The 16,490-nt window shown below is 40.8% G+C and overlaps 1 protein-coding gene across 2 annotated transcripts in view; it reads left to right on the forward strand.

Annotated features, from left to right (window-relative positions):
- LOC108139165 (stAR-related lipid transfer protein 13) overlaps positions 1–16,490 on the forward strand; it is a 97,107-nt gene that overhangs the window by 37,273 nt on the left and 43,344 nt on the right. The window contains exons 1-2 of one of the 2 annotated variants that reach the window (XM_041709070.1): positions 6,623–6,697; positions 13,802–15,066. In XM_041709070.1, the coding sequence (XP_041565004.1) occupies positions 13,827–15,066 (1,240 nt within the window). In that variant the 5' untranslated portion in view covers positions 6,623–6,697; positions 13,802–13,826. Of the gene's footprint in view, positions 1–6,622; positions 6,698–13,801; positions 15,067–16,490 lie in introns of those variants that run through there. The other variant, XM_041709069.1, reaches the window with a different exon arrangement.

Genomic DNA, 16,490 nt, shown 5'->3' on the forward strand with positions numbered 1-16,490 from the left:
AAAGAAAATGAGGAGCTTAACTGAAATGTTCAATGCAATACTTGGCATTTGTTTTAAACAATTCATTTATTTATTTTTATTTAAATCCTTGAAATTTAGATAGCATTACATTTCTCACAATGGCTACCCAACAACCCAAAAGGTATAACTCAATATGTCAAATGTGAATATGAAATGGTAAACAGTTTTATGTACAAAAAATATTTTGATTTTGATATGCCCAACCTTGATATTCAAGAAATCTTGTTTCCTAGCCATAAATCTCTCGCTTTATGCAAAACAAAATAAAAATGCCTTGGCCTAAGGGCCTTCATTGCGACCAAGTAAAACAAAACAAAAAAAAATACGGCTAATTACGAGAGCCAGTTTTCAGACACCAACACATTGCTGCTTTGGCACTCGGAGAGGCAAGGTAATTACAGGCCGAGCACATGCCACATTATTCTTTTGTGCAATGAGCACGACGTCGTTCCTGAACCCTGACCCCCAACCCCCCGTCGCTTGGGCCCACTGAGCGGACTTGGCCAAAACTCAGACGCCAACGCCGACGACACTTGTGCGCACAACACTGCGCATGTGCAGCGCGCACACTGCGCAAAATACTTGGTTGCCGTACGGCATAAGTGCCGGAAAACTGCCGCTAGGCGCAAAGCAAGCAAAACATAAGCGTCAGTCTGGCTCACCAAAAACCGGTTGCGTTATAAAAAATTATGATTGTCACCGGTTCGGTTTGAATAGCAAGCTCGGGGCCAACAACAACAGGCAGCAATAACAAAAATGTGTAACAATTTTCACTTAACCCTCTGCATGCAATATAAGACATTTATGTCGTGTACAACATTTTAAGAATATGGCTATTAATGCAAAAACATCTTTTTTGCCTTAAAACTTTTCTATTGAAATGACAGGAATATAAAGAAAATATGTACATATTTGTGCACGGGCAATGTGCCAATAATTAAAAGAATTTAAATATAAATAGTAAAGTTCTTCTAATTATTAACTAAACATTACAACTTACTAAAACATTTCAAGGTGAAGTACATAGACTTCCCCATTACTTTAATATATATGATACAAAATTTTTTTCAATGGGTTAAGCATGATCGACTAATGTTATTATTGCTTTTTGGTTTTGCATTTACGCTAAAAGCAAACGACAAATAGACAACAATTACAATGGCAGCCAGATCGCTGGAACACAAAAAAAACAGCAACCACATCTATCTGGTTTGGTATATCCATGTATAATTATTTGCCCACGTTTCGCATGTCTTGCCAGACTGACTGTCGTCGTTGTCAGCAGCACCACCGAACCACCGCACCACAAAACAGTACACAGCACCACCACCGCACCATCAGCATCACTATTTTAGCATATAGGTGTGTGTGTACACAAATTGTTGGCATTTTTGCATTTGCCACGTTAGACTCATAATTTGGCTGCTGGTTTTTCTACGCCTTATTTGGAGGTTTTTCTTTATCTTCATTTTCTGGCTGGAAAATGTGGCCAACATGTGTAGCCAGCAACAGCTGTTGGCATCATTCTGCCAATGCCTCATTTGCCAATTTGTTGCCGCTAATTTAAATAATAATTGCCTGAATTGCATTTCCATTTTTGTTTCCATTTTAACCACAACTTTCATTTGACTGTCGCATCTTTGATGTGCTGTAAACGGAGTCTGGGCAATTGTGCGTGCAACATTTCAATTGAGCAAAATGCAAGAAAAAGGGAGGAAAGCCAGCTTAGCACTCCCTTTTTCCCAGACAGCTGCGTAAATTGTCATCCGCCGTCAGTGTCAGTTTTAATTAGTTTGTTTACAAGACAAAGGCAGAAATGGAGTCTGGCCCATCCCCATCCCATAACCATCCATTGCCCCAATCATATCAATTTGGTTTGTCAGTGCCAGCCCTTTAAATTGTTCTGTAAGCCATAAAAATACAAATTTGTGTGCACTCAACGGCGGGCAGCGGTCAAAAATGCACTGGGTTAATTACCAGTCGCCAGTCTTCATTTTGCTGATTAGAGCAGACAAAGTCGCTCCACTTATCAGTTCAAAGAAAAATAGATTCCTCACATTCCGTATCAGCGATTGAAACTCCTTTGTTTCCATTTTGCATTTTGTATAACAATTATTTAATGCCTAGCATAGCTCTTGGCAAATCGCCCACGACTAACTTGCTCGAGTTCCAATTTCAATAGCAAGCAAAAAAAAATGCGAAAAAATATACAAACCTTAATAAAATTTTATGGCCAGCAAATTGAATGCCGTTTTATGGCCAGAAAGACCCCTTTTGTTGTTTTCTTAGCTATTTTTATCGTATTGTGTAGTATCGGCAAACAATAAATGTTAATTAACAGCATTTATGTGCTACGGCCTATTGACACTCTTGTCATAAATTTTTGTACAATTTTCGCTTTTAAAAGTACAAGAATTTGGCCTGTGTTTGTATTACAATTTGCCATCAAGTGGTTTTTGCTGTACCTACCGAAAAAGTTTAATAAAACCTCAGCGAGGGCGGATTCGAAATTAATGCTACGCAATTTATGAACCTGTTTTTAAGGGTGATGTCAACGCCAAGGAATCGAAATGAATTTGCATATTTTTTTGGGTATTATTTCCAGCAAGAACAAAGAACTCTCGTTTTGGGTGCAAAGAAACGTTAAATTATGTAATTTATTTAAATTTAAGTGGAGCCGAATGGTCTTTGCTGAATGGATCTTTGATTAAAACCAACACAGCAGCGATGCGTTCAATTTAAGCAGAATTATGGCAAAACTCGGCAAGTGGAGCTTACGAGTGCAATCTTCGGGGGATCTGAGCAAACAAACAGCCCACATTTCTCATTACAAATTGAGTCATTAAATTTATTTATACCCGCTGAAAGGCAGCAACATCTCAGCATCACCATCGGCATCACAAGCTGCAGCATTCGGCAGTAAAACGTTGTAAAAAAAAGCACTTCCGCGTTACTGCAACTGCAACTTCCATTTCTGGGTCAAATTCTTGTGCAGAGCTCCGTATGCATATGGCAAATGTGCAATAGGGAGAGGGGCCACGAGCTCCTCTTATAAGTATCATTTTTTATGGCTTTTCATTATGGCTGCATATATAATTCTTAATAAGAAAGTTCGGATCCGCTGCTGCTGCTGCTGCTGCTTCATCCCGAGAACATGAAACACGCAAAAAGTGGAACAAGTTATAAAGTTGTATATTTTAATAGGCCATGGCAAAAATAAATATGAATTTCAGATATCGTTAACCACATTTTGTGGGTCACCTCCGCTGAACTCTTGATTTCACTTCACTGCGCGAAGGAGCAAGAGAGCCATAACCATTTGATTGGCGTGAAAAACAACTCCAGTATCGGGCCATCAGGAGCATGGCATCTCTATGATTTAGTGTGCCTGGGCCACTTGACAATAATTTACGCAAATGGCATAATTCGCTTTATGGGCGCAACATGATGATGACCATAATGATGATCGTGCGGATCCTGCAATGACTGTAACTATGTAGTTAAAGAGGAGTGCTCGACGCGCTTTCAACGCCAACGCTGAAACTGAAATTGAAACGATCGCAGGCCGCGGTCTGAAGTCCCAAGTTCCAACTCCCTAGACCCAGGTTTCCAGGCCCCCAGTTCCGAAGACCATCGCTGTAGACCCCGCCTAATGAGGCTTTTGTCTGTGGGCCGTTCTCGTACGCCATCCTCGTCAGAGTCTACAACTCCATGACTCACTCTGATTTTCACTTGCTGGGCCTGGGCGTGCGTTGTTTTTCTGCACAGCCTAACGAAAGGTATCTGTACTTTGGTCTGAAGCTTGAAATAATCTAAGCAAAACTTTTATTTACAAAATTGAGTCTATCAATTGAAAATCTAGTGAGTTAAGAAATGTGCTCTGCCATAGCACGCATTTAAATCATTAAAACCAGTCTGACAGGGCTAAAGCAAACGAATAAGCAACTTAAAATATTCCTATCGACTTTAAATCCTTTCTTAATTTTCTTAAGCTAAACAAAGGCGAAATAAAAGGGTATTCTAAGCTTCGGTCCTCAAATCAGCACTTCTTCTTTATATTTTGTATTTTTTGCGTGCTGCCTTTTGCCAATCGACTATTGCATCTGCAATGACAACAGCAACAACCGCTGCAGTTACAACAGCAACTACAAGGCGTTGCAGCTTGATAAGCGATGCTTATAAAAAGTGCCGCTTACATACACAAAAGCCATGCTCGCAGATTGCATTTGCAGCTGGCTGAAGGAGATACAGATACGTACTATAAGTGTGTCCTCTCGAGAGAAGAAACCCCCCCTCCTCCCCCCAAGATCCACCCCAATGCCTGCTTTCTTTTAATTGCAATTGCAAAGGCAATCGCAGATATTTACAATTCCACGCACATTCACAATCAGCCACAGAAGATTGCCAATATAGCCTCACGCCATATCAAACGTCGAAATCTGAGCGGTGCTGCAGCGCGGTGGTGCAGAGAGCAGAGGTGGTGCAGAGTGCAGAGGTGGTGCAGAGTGGCAGCGGTGCCGCCAACCACTTGGAATATCATCGGAGCGCACGCCTTAGAATTATTGGCGCTAGACATGCAAATACTCCACAGTCCTCTGTCTTCGATCCATTGGCCCGTGGCTGCTACATTCTAACGAGTTTCGTAATCGTCTGGTCGGCATAAATCATAATAGCTTTATTTATGCCGCGACAGTTGTTACAATTCTATCAGCGGACTGTGCTTTTGCCCAAAACCAACAAAAAATTTCGATCAGAAAAAGATCAAATGAAATGAACAAATTGGGTTTTGGGAGCTCTGAGGCGTCCCCGATTTTAAGTCATGCCAAATGTTTTTCCCATCCCATATTTATTGTAAATTGTTTCAGTTTCGTTTTTCATTTTTCTTTTTTTGTTCTTTTGGGGGCAACTATGTCCAAACAATTGGAAGCCTCAATGGCTCCAGCAGCTGTTTTTTTTCTTGGGCGGTGGAAACGAAAATGAGTTACGGCCTCAAAGGGTTAACCACATTGCATTACCTAGGCGGCTCATTACGGGAACACAGGGGTTTACATGGCAACGAATTACTAGTGAAAATAAAGATCTACCACACCTAGAGAAAAGTTATCTGATATGATAATACTTTTGTTCTAAAATTTGATGGTCTCTATATTTCCATCGAAAATGTTTTTTCTGGTGAAAAAATCGTAGTAAAAAATTGAATTTTTATAAAAACTATTAAGATTAAACAAAATGGAATTCAATGGACAGCAACAATTTTTATTCTAATAACTTTCACATTAACTAAAATATTTTAATACTAAATCATTAAAATTAAATATTTATTTTTACTATTTCGTTTTTTGATCAGTGCTGGTATTACATTTACATTTTTAGACTTCACTATTCCACATAAAGTTTTTCCAACTTAGGTAAAAATGCTGAAAAGCATTCTTTAGGCTTGATTGGCAACTGCATTTAGGACGATTTTTCTTGTGATTTTATTTTTTGCAGTGTAGTGAGCACCTTGGGAGATTGAGATTTCCAAAATCTCGTTAAAGAACCCAACATTTGTCGCTGTCAAAAGGGGGAGCACGAAAATGTGTCGGGCATGTGGAAAAATCTCTTGTTCATATTTACGTTTGGCACCTCATTATGACGACCCGAGAGCCGCAGACAGATACAAAAAGCCACAAGTGGACAGACATATCACTGGCGACAAGCCCTCGACCAGCCGCCCAACCAATAATTTAGAGAACAATTACGGCTCTTCAAACAGATCGGAGCACTGGGTAAGTGCAGTTAGCGGTACTGCATTGTGGCGATCATTAGTAAACAAAATAAAGCGGGTGCATTCACCTGCACTCCGGCACTTCATAAGATGCTCTGGGGCATTCGATGCTGGATGCTGGATATGGGTCAACTGGAAGATTAGCGGCTCATCGGGTTCAATCGATCGGATCACCAATCACCGGCTGATTGATTGCGCCCAATTATGGCCGGGTCTGCCAATGATTGTATAATAAATCCACTGGCGACTTTGATCAAAGCGTTCAAAGCGCAGCCAGAGTAAACAGAAATGTAGCGAGTTGTATGCAAGTCAAATGCGAATTCAAATTCAAATTTGAATCTGATTTTGATATTGCTATTGATATTGATGTGAATTGAATGCACGCGCGATATGTTTATTTTGTTGTAAACATCCGGACGTGCAACAAATTGTTGCATATTGTGCAGGAAGCATATCGTGCACCAAGCTGCCCCGCCATAGGGCGTACATATTTTTCAGTTTTTTCGGGTGGGTTTTTGGATTTTGATTTTTTTTCTTATGTTTCGGATTCGGGGGAAAAGCATTTTTCCCGTTTATTTATCAATGAAGTTGCCGGCAGTGCAGACGTCTTTCGATTTCGTTTTCGATTCCGCATCTCGTGGCAGTTCATCGGAGCGCATTTAATTCATTTTTTAGTGCATTTAATTATTATGTGTGCGACGGCAAAATGTTTACAATTTATTGCAAAAGGTGTGGCCTGCACTTTAAATATTATTACCATACGATTTGTTTTAAAAAGCGCTTACCTTTTTCCCAGCAAAAAAAATAATTTATGTGTCTGTTGTTTCTTTGCAGGTAAATTATGCAAATATGTTGAACCGTTTTGCCTTTTGCGGTGCAGATCGCGTGCTTAGATACGTGCCCGGTGGTGTGAGTATGAATATATATATAGTATACAAATAGGAATCCAGCTGAACGTGCCAAAATGTTGACATTTATTGTGAGTGAGCCACTCGGACAGGGCTGGGCTCCGTTTGGTTCATTACTGTTATACTAACAAGATCATTTTGGCGACAAGGCTTGAAAATAATTGTCAGTTGGCTAATTGCGGGTTAGCAGAAATTACGTATACTGTTAATGAGAGAACGATATCAATACAAGGTTGGCAGCCCGAAAGAATATAATTAAATATATGTTATAAATAGCGAAGATAAATAGAAAATAGAAATTCAGTCAATCCAAATTGTAAACATAATGTTGATGTAGGTATGCTTGAGATGCCAAAACAGTTACTTTTATCTACCACAACCATCTTATTTATGCGTTTAAATCACCTTTTTCGCCGAAAACATTGCGCATACGCAACGTGGCAGCCCGCAAGCTCGTCTTGAACGTGCCAGCACCTGCTGTTTGGCGTTGCCAGAAGCCCACTCTTTAAAATTCAACTGGCGTCGAAAGTCCTTGACACCTTTTTGTGCATTATTTTAATTACCAAACGCGCAAACGCGATAAGCAAATTCCAACGCCGCAACACATGGGCAATTTGTCATCCTGCTGGCAGCCAAGAGGAGTGCATTTGGGTGAATTGCTTTGTTTTTGCTTAATATTTATGCTATTTATGCATGTGCGCGCATGCTTAATTACGGGTTCGCTAAAACTGTCACAATCACTGAGCCCGGCGCATTTGTCAAATTGACAGCAGTTTGCCGCTCAGAGTTGTGTGCAAAGATTGCGCACTTTTTCGCTTAATCTTAGCCAAGAGTCTGAGCCGGAGAGAAGGGAACATGGACATTTTTGACGCGCACGCGCAAAGCTTTTTGACTCGCTGAGCGCTGCTTGAATAATGCCCGCTTGGCACGCACCTCAGACTTAACAGCTGAAGAAAAAGGAAACCAAAATCCCACAGCGAACACACACACACACCCTATAACAAGAAGCGATCATATTTCATGTGTCAATAAACCAGCCAAGCCCCGCTTTTTACTCGCTCGCTTATTGTTACGCTCTGGGCTAAACTGTAATGATATTTTCATTAACTTGGCCTTTGCCAAAAGAGACCCCGACCACGCACGGCCAACCAACAATTGAAATTTTGATTTGAAGTTCAATCGAAACAGCTGCAGGTGGGGCAAGCACACACGATCGTAGACTAATCGCATTGAGTGGCTATCGGAAAGCGTCAATAATGCCGCCAATTATTGCTGGGGCAAACATTTTGCCAAGTCGAGTGTTTGCACAAGGCGTCCTTGTCCTTGTCCCTGAAACTGGAACTCGAATCGAGAAATAAAAACGCTGCCGGGCGCATTTCGGGTTTTGAAAATCAAGCGAGCCTAAACTGCCAGGTGAATTAGATTTTTAAATTGCCAATTCGATAAGAGTCAAGAAAAATATAAATGAAAAATGCATCATTTTGTACATAGATGGAAAATAAATCAAACATGTTTGGCAAAATTGAAGCCGACGATGGCCGTGCTGTTCCAAATGGCGTTGCTAATGGCGGACATTACGGGGCGTATGCGCAATCTGCATTGCCATACAGGACACGCGACGCCACTGGAGTTGGCTTTAAGTGCACTTTGCCCTCAAATCCTGTTTGTGTCTGTGGTGTGTGTGCAAGCAGCTAATGTCCGCTTATCGATGGGCTACAATAACGATTACGCAGTTTTTGACAACTTCGGATATTGTTACGTTTGCACACGCTAAAAAATAAAGTATAAGAACAACAAGTGGGTTACTGTTTTTTTTTTTTTGTAATGAAAAATTGTTATTTATTCGTCAGTGACCAATCCGCTATTGAATTCAATAATTTTACTTAAAATAAATAAGAGAAGAGTGTAACGAATTAAGAAAAAAGGAGGTTTGCAGCTGATTAACGTTCATATTGTATTGTACTTTTAAAAAGGTAAGATCCATTGGGTTGTGTCAGCAAGGATCTTGTTTACCAAATTTTTCCCATCTTGTTAATTTAATTTTTGACAAACTTATTATGCACTCAGCGGAATACACAAATAGGCAACCAAGTTAATTTCAATAAAAAGCCTTCACTTCACTCCAGTCTGCGTTTGTGGCCTTTGGCATCGCCTGTCAGCGGAGTCTGTCAGTCAGCCGGGTTAGTGGGGTTGTGGTGGAAACTCGGAGTGGGAGATGCCGCCCAAAAAGAGGCAAGATGCAAACGCATTGGCCATGTTTATGTTACCGTTGCCCATCGGCTGACTCATGACGCGACCACGGCCCGCTGTCATTTTAGCCATTTGCGATGTCAGTCGTTAGCCATATACGAGCGAATGCGAGTGCATACAAAAGGATTTGTCCGTCGTGGCCAAAGGCGCTTTGATTAATTGCCGACTTAGAGCGAAAAAGAGGGGAAAAAAGGATGCCGGCCATTCTCGTTAGGCCAAAACTGAAACCGATGCCAAAGCCAAAGCCAAAGCTGACGTGTGGCGTTGGCGTGAATCACTTGAGCCAAAAGGTCAGGCCAACAAGGTTGAAGAAATGCAAACTGCAGAAATTAATTGCCAAGTTTGTTTGGGAAACGCGGAAATTAATTGGACGAGGCGAACAAACGACAAACTTCGTGGCGCAACAAATTGGCAACAAATTCGTTTGGAAGCAGTGCGCACCATCCAATAATAAATTGGCCAAGTGGTAAGCCACAAAAAAATACCGAAAAAAGCGTTTAGCTTCTGCGCATTTTTGCGTGAAGAGAGCAAACAGTCGGGAGACAAAGCGGAGAAAGAGAGTCATTACCACGCAGCCTGGCAATCGAGGGTTAAAAGGTTAATGGGCAACATTAATAGACATCGTACGAGGCAATCGGGCTGACCGGTTGGCACTAACTTTTCAGCTCTAGCTTTAGGTGCACAAATAAAAAAATAATACCATCAACGTAATATTGATTTTTTAATCTTGGAACCACGTTTTAATTCTGCCTTAAAAATTAAGTCCAAGGAGAAAATACAGTTCGATATAATTATAATTTATTTAAAAATTAATATATATATAATTTGTTCACCAAAAAGTCATAGTTAAATACATATTTCTTTAATATTTATTTAAAAGAAATTAAAGAAAAGTGTGTTATATCATTGAAATTTTTCTGAATTAAATATAATTAACCATTTGTCAAAGTTATTTAAAAAGGCTTATTGAAACATTAAGAAAAAAGTGTGTAAAATAAATTATTGCCTATTTTTGCGCAGTGCATCTCTATCTTCGGTTGGAAAAGCCATCGGCAGAGCGCTAATGTCGCCTTGATTGCCTGGCCCTGGGCCAACAAAAACTTTCCTCCGATCTGGGCATCAAAACGAATGCGTATTTAAATCCATCGAATATGTTATTTCTCAGCAATCGGGCGACGAAAAGCGAAACTTTCCCACTCCAGGGGCAAACTGCACTTATGAGAAGCCATGCCATAGACAATTGCGGCAATTTGTATGCACTGCCGATTGCCCGTGCATATGATTGACTTATTGATTGACTGATTGATCGATAGCTCGCCGGATCGCTGGCCCCTGCTAAAGTGACGGACTGGCTGACATAAAGCCTCGGCCGGGCCTCAATTAGCTAAGCTGACAGTCGCCAGCGGGCAGTATAGTACCACATAATCGCCGGTTCATAGAACCCGCGCTACCGTTATGCGGCACTATATATAGCGCGATTTGGCCGAATGCTAATTATAAGTACGCCAAATCGGGAGTCTAGACTTCATAAATAAAACCCAATCGAACCAGCTACGTGCCACGCATGCGCATATGGATTTATTTATATACATTTAAATCGGGGCTGGTTAATGCATTGGCAAATATTTACGATGTCAAATGTGCATTAAAATGCAATGCAAAAATGTGCAAAAATGTTGTGTTTATTCACTGGTTGTTGATGCCCATAAATCACGAGTCAAGCATGCGAGAAAATCGCCTCAGAAGCCGCGAATTGTAAGCTGTTTTGTTTCCATTTTTCAACAGTTTTTCTTTCTTTGTTGTGTTGGATTACAGAAATAGTCGGGCACAGCCTACCTACTTAACTTTTAATTTATGCGTAAGTCTGGATTTAGTAGCTTTTCAATATTAATTTCGTACTCCAAAAGAGCACGGCATGGGCAAGAGCAATCCCATAAATCACAATAACACAAATAAAGCATGGTTTATATCCATACCGCATTCGGATTTATAACACAGATGGGAAAAAAGGGGCAGCAGCCAGAGTCATCGCTGTGGCATATTTTAATTTATGTTTTCCGATGTCGTTCGTCGTTTTACGATCGTTTTTTATATGCCCCGGATTACTGCTGTAGGGGTATATTAGCTGGAAGATAAGGATGCACACAAAAGTTGAGATCAAGGGGCTATCAGACTAATCCGAATGTCACAACGCAAACACCCTGGCCAGCTCGTCCCAAGATAAAGAGTATTTCCCAGCAAAGCTACACCTGATCTTCAGGCCTTGTGATTTACCCCTAATGCAACACATCCCACTGATTTTCTGGCCCAAAAATGTTTGACAAATCGGTGGTAGCCCAGCTGCTGGCAGCTTCTCTTGTAATTTTTATGGATGAATATGACACGCAGAAAAAAGTATGGATATTTAAAATAGTTAAATGACAAATAGGTAAAAACCATAAAATTGACTTAAAGCAATGCACGCGAAGTATTTATATGCATTAAAGTAAAACTTTTTCTGTGCAACAAAAATAGGACTGATCAGTGGGAGAAATTTAACTAGGGGCCTGACCCGTTTGGGGGCTTAATTGTATGACGTCGGTCGTCAGCAAAGCGGACAGCTCCTACGATTTGGCAACAAATCCTATTAGAGCTGCCCGAAAAGTGCCCGCGGCCCGGGGCTTTGGCAAACACACAAAATTTAATAAATAAAATAAAATGGAAAATAATCATAAATACAAAGAGCGCGCAGCTGTGCCACAAGCCGCCACAAAAGCCGTCCGTAAGTGGCAAAGATCAAGCCGCTTCGCGGTCCCAGGCTAACAAAACCAAAACCAAAACAAAAAAAAAGCAACTGGCAAGCCTTGGCTTTTTGGCGAGGGCGTGTGTAATTTGACATCTTCATGAAATAATTAAAATTATTTATTGTTAATTTATTTTCACTCTGGCGCAACAATAGATAAAGTGAAAGATAAGCGGCGTGTGTGTGCACTAAACAATTGAAATTAATTTGTCAAACGTTTGACAGGCCTGGCCACGCCCCCCTTCAAAGGCGCAACACTTTTGCGGCAATGTGGTGAAAGGAAAGGAATTTCCGAGGCAAACTTTCACGGCGAAAAGCTTTTAGCCGGGGCCAGCTCAAAAGGTCAAGCCCCACTGGCCAAAAAGGTAGCAGTTAGTCGAGTTCGCAACCAGCCCATATGCAAATGCCTTTTCCGCAGGCTCACGGAAAGAAAATACATTTTTAAGAAAATGTTAATTATAAATAACTTAAGCAAGTACCTCGCGGCTTTTTTTCCACAGGAAAATAATATAGGTAAGAAAGATAATAGGATTGAAAAATAACAAGTATTCCATTGACTTATATTCCAAAAATGTAGAATTTTAGGTTTATGTATTTCATTTATTTCTAATTTGCTATATGATTATTTTAGCCATCAAAGTCTTAAAAGGTTAATCAGAAAACTTCACCAAAAAATACTTTTAAAAAATTAAAAATGATTCTATAAAGAAAATAAATAAGTTTGGTTCGTACTTTGAGCTTCACAGATAGCTTTAAAAATTGCTTATTCAAATAAGTAAAATGAATGAATGTCTATATAATTTGTTGAATAGACATTACTGGCATTAAAATCATCTACAAACTAAAACAGCCTAAAAGAAAAGTTCATTTTGGTTAGTAATTTAAAGAGCTCATTTTTATCTTTGGAAGAAACCTAATCGGTTTACCATACGGTAAAATTTCGTAAGCATCTATGTACTTTAGTTCTCTGGCGGAATTCTTTTGCGTATAATTTGTCTATGTGTGCTTGCTGCCACAACAAATTAATCAACGATTGGCTAGCTGCACTTCGGTGGGCGGCAAACGGCATTTGGGCTCTCCGGGATCTGTGAGATCTGCAAGATTTCGGCTACCTGCTGTCGAGTGTCCTGCGGCCAAGTATTGCGAATGCAATTAAATGCAGTTCGCGGCTGGCAGGTTGTAGTTTTCGGCTTTTAGCTCTCAGCTTGCTGGTCTGCACGGGCAGTTAATCATGCATCGACAGCCGGCTTTCTGCCGGCAAAACAGCAGCTCAACATTTTGGCGGTCACTTAGAAGTGGTGCCCGTGGAAAGTGTTGCGCAAAAAGCGGCTGGCAATTAAAACACGTTGTGGCTTTGGCTTTTGGCTGGGTATATGAATGTGGATGTGGATGTGGCTGCCATGACGCACAGATGGCGTCGCTGGCCAAGAGTCGGCTGTGATGTGCGCAGCGAATTGGCTTTCAACGGAGCTCCAATCCACTCCATTCCGCGCCAGGAATGAGGAAACGTTTTGGTGAAAAGCTGAGACGCGTTGAGAAATGTGGTTAATTGATTTTTGTTTTTGTGTGTAATTAATTTATGGTTTCCTTTCGGATTCACTTGCAGAAACGCATCGTTTATTGTTTATATCGAATGCAGGTGTGTCACAGACTTGCTTAAAAATTCTAGGAGAAAAAAATCGATTGGTCTTAAGATGGCACTGTTTATTTACGTGCTGTTTTCACATGAATTCGAAATATTCATCTGAAGCTAAAAGTTTTTATGATGTTTTAATATTTGCTATTTTTTTACTTGGTAAATTGAAAAGAAATTAAATTAAATTTTATTCGGGTTGTATTTAATATCTATTGCTTTTGTGGAGTATATAGACTTGCGTTATTTTTAAAGAATTAAGAATTATTGATGTCATTAAAATATTATATAGGTTTTTGGACTTAGAAAAGAAACAAGAAGCTACAAATATGCCTTTAGTGCTTCAAATTCTGTGTATTACTCAAACAAACAATTATGGTCTATTAGGTTTGTCAATTCCGTTGATTAATTAAACGTCTACCCTCCCTATGCCCTTTCAGAATCACCCTGCATGGCCATACGACAATGTCCAATGCTCGCGAGCTGGCATTGATCGAGAAATGGGCTGACATTGCTACGCCGGCGACGCCGAATCGGCCGACATTATCGCCAACATCGCCGCCAGCACTCCATCGATCCATCGTGAAATTGTGCTGCTGCCCGCAGCGAAGGCGCTACAATCTCAAGCAAACGAAGAGCAACAACAAGTCGACGGTGAACACGCTGCATGCCAGAAATATATTCGTCGATAGCGATTTCAGCTATATTGATGATGTGTCGCGGCGACGCCAAGATTGCCACAGCGATTACGACGATTGCAACTACGACTACGACTGTGGCGGCGATAAAGCGGATGATGAGGCCAATGATATCGCTGCTGGACCACGAGACGACGGAAATGTGGCGCTGATATTAATGAATCAACGAAATCTGGCCGAACAATGGCGGCAGGACAACAAAGGCAACAGCAACAGCAGCAACAATCTAGCAGCAGCAGCAGCAACTAAAACTTGCGCTGTCACAAAGAGCCCGCAAAGTGGCAATGAGCAACAGCAACACCAGCAGCAACAGCAGCAGCAGCGACAACCAACCCAAAGACTAAGCAATAGCTTGCAACAGCAACAACACCAACAACTGCAGCAACAGCAACAGCAACATAGCAATAAGGAAAATACACTAAGCTACGACAACAACAACAAGCCGCACTGTAATTATTGTAAATTACCCAACACCGCCGAGCCCCAAACGAATAGCAATAGCAATAGTAATAGCAACTCGAAAATTGATTCACCGAAGTCGTCGCAGAATAAAATGACAATTACGACAGCAACAGAAACGGCAACGGCTACGGCGGCAACAGCAACAGCAACAACATCAACTAGCGAGTGTGGGCTGCCAGCAACAGCAACAGCAACAACATCAGAAGAGTTTGTGGGTGCTGCCACAGAAGTGCTGTGCATCGATAAAGCAACATTGACAGCGGCAACACTAGCAACAGCAACAGCAACACCAGACACACCAGCAACAGCAACACCTAAGCCCCGCATTGCAGCTCGTCCGACCACGCCCAGCCGCCTTAAGACTGTGATCAAAACGACAATGGTGAAGCGAAGTCCTAGCCATGACTCAACGGCAACGGCATCGGCAACAGCAACACATGTGTTGCTGCCGAACAGCTGCAACAGCAACAGCAGCCACATTGCAGCTCATGACGAGCCCAGACGTTCGGTTAGGGAGCGCATCGCCGCCTTTGCGGCAGGAAATGGTAAGTTTCTGCAGCTCACCCGCTTAATCAGCTTTGGCAGCTAAGTCGCATTGTCGCCGGGGCGGAAATGTTGCATATACACATTGTGGGAAATATCGGACTGGGCTAGGCTCACACTCATTACGCTAGTTAATAGCCTATTAATTGATTGCAACCAGGGTTCTTTTTGGGTAACAGTAAGCTCCCAGCTGTGAGATCATAAAATGATTTCAAACGGGCCACTGACTATAAAAACATACCATTCACTTTTCAAATTAAAATACTCATGAACAATATTTCTAGTAGTCACTAAGAATATTTAAGTTTTTGATTTAAGATTGTCTTATATCTTTAAGGGACTTTCCGTTTTATACATTTTAAAACTTTTTATTCCATTTATTTTTCCCAGGAAAATCTTTAATATGGTTTTTGTAGAGTTCCTTTGTTTAAATAAAGAGACGCAGTCATTAAAAAGCAGACTTGTTCTTAATTTATAAAATTTTAAAGCAGATCACTTTCGAAACAAGATTTCTGTAGCATCCACACATTTTTTTTTTTACAAAATTGCTTTGGGCCCTTTGGGCCCGCAAAGTCAACGAAGGTCAACGAGAACTGAGAGCCAGCTCAGATCCTCGTCATTTCCTGTTTTTAAATGCTCACGAGATATACGTGTTTGCCGATGCCAGCGATAAGACTTAAATGCCAGAAAATTGAATTACATTTCAGAGAATGAGTCTCAAGTATCTGAATCATTTTTTGCACGGGCAATTACTTTCAAATTCAGTGAAATCAATTAAATGTAATTAAATGCATTTTTAAGACAGTTGATAAATCAACAACAAGAAAATAAATGAATTATTGACAAAAAGGGAAATTTATATGTAAAAACATTTGCCTTAGCTGCTTAGGGCGTGTACATAACTTTTTGTGTTACTTTTTCTATATTGTTCCGAATGGGAAACTTCCATGAATTATGCATGGCGCGGAGCCTTGGATTTCCGTTAACATGACACACTCACATGGCACACACCTTTGGCATTTAATATAAAAAGTCGAATCTATTACAAATCAATTAAATCCCGCGATGTTTAATAAAAAGCCACTTAAGGCGGCATTAAAAACCTCTCCAGAAACTGTCCACCGCCATTGTGAGTAATAATGAAGTAAAACTTTTATATTATAAATGCGTCTGCATAGGTCGGGCAATTGGGAAAGTCGTAAAAGTCGGTATATTGCCGCGCTGGGTGCAGCTCGAAAACGCACTTGCAGGCGTCCGAAAAAGCACAGAAAGAAAAACACTCCCCAGTCAGCTTTGTCACCAGCGGTAAAGTGCACTCCATTTGATTCCAGCCACGCCCCATCGACGGCACTTTTGCACACAAAAACCAAAAAAATAAAAAATAAACAGAAACTGCAACGACAGCGTCGAAGGCGCAACAGGAAAC

The sequence above is a fragment of the Drosophila elegans genome, unplaced genomic scaffold (assembly GCF_018152505.1).
Source record: "Drosophila elegans isolate 14027-0461.03 unplaced genomic scaffold, ASM1815250v1 contig_476, whole genome shotgun sequence".
In the NCBI taxonomy this organism is placed as follows: Eukaryota; Metazoa; Arthropoda; class Insecta; order Diptera; family Drosophilidae; genus Drosophila; species Drosophila elegans.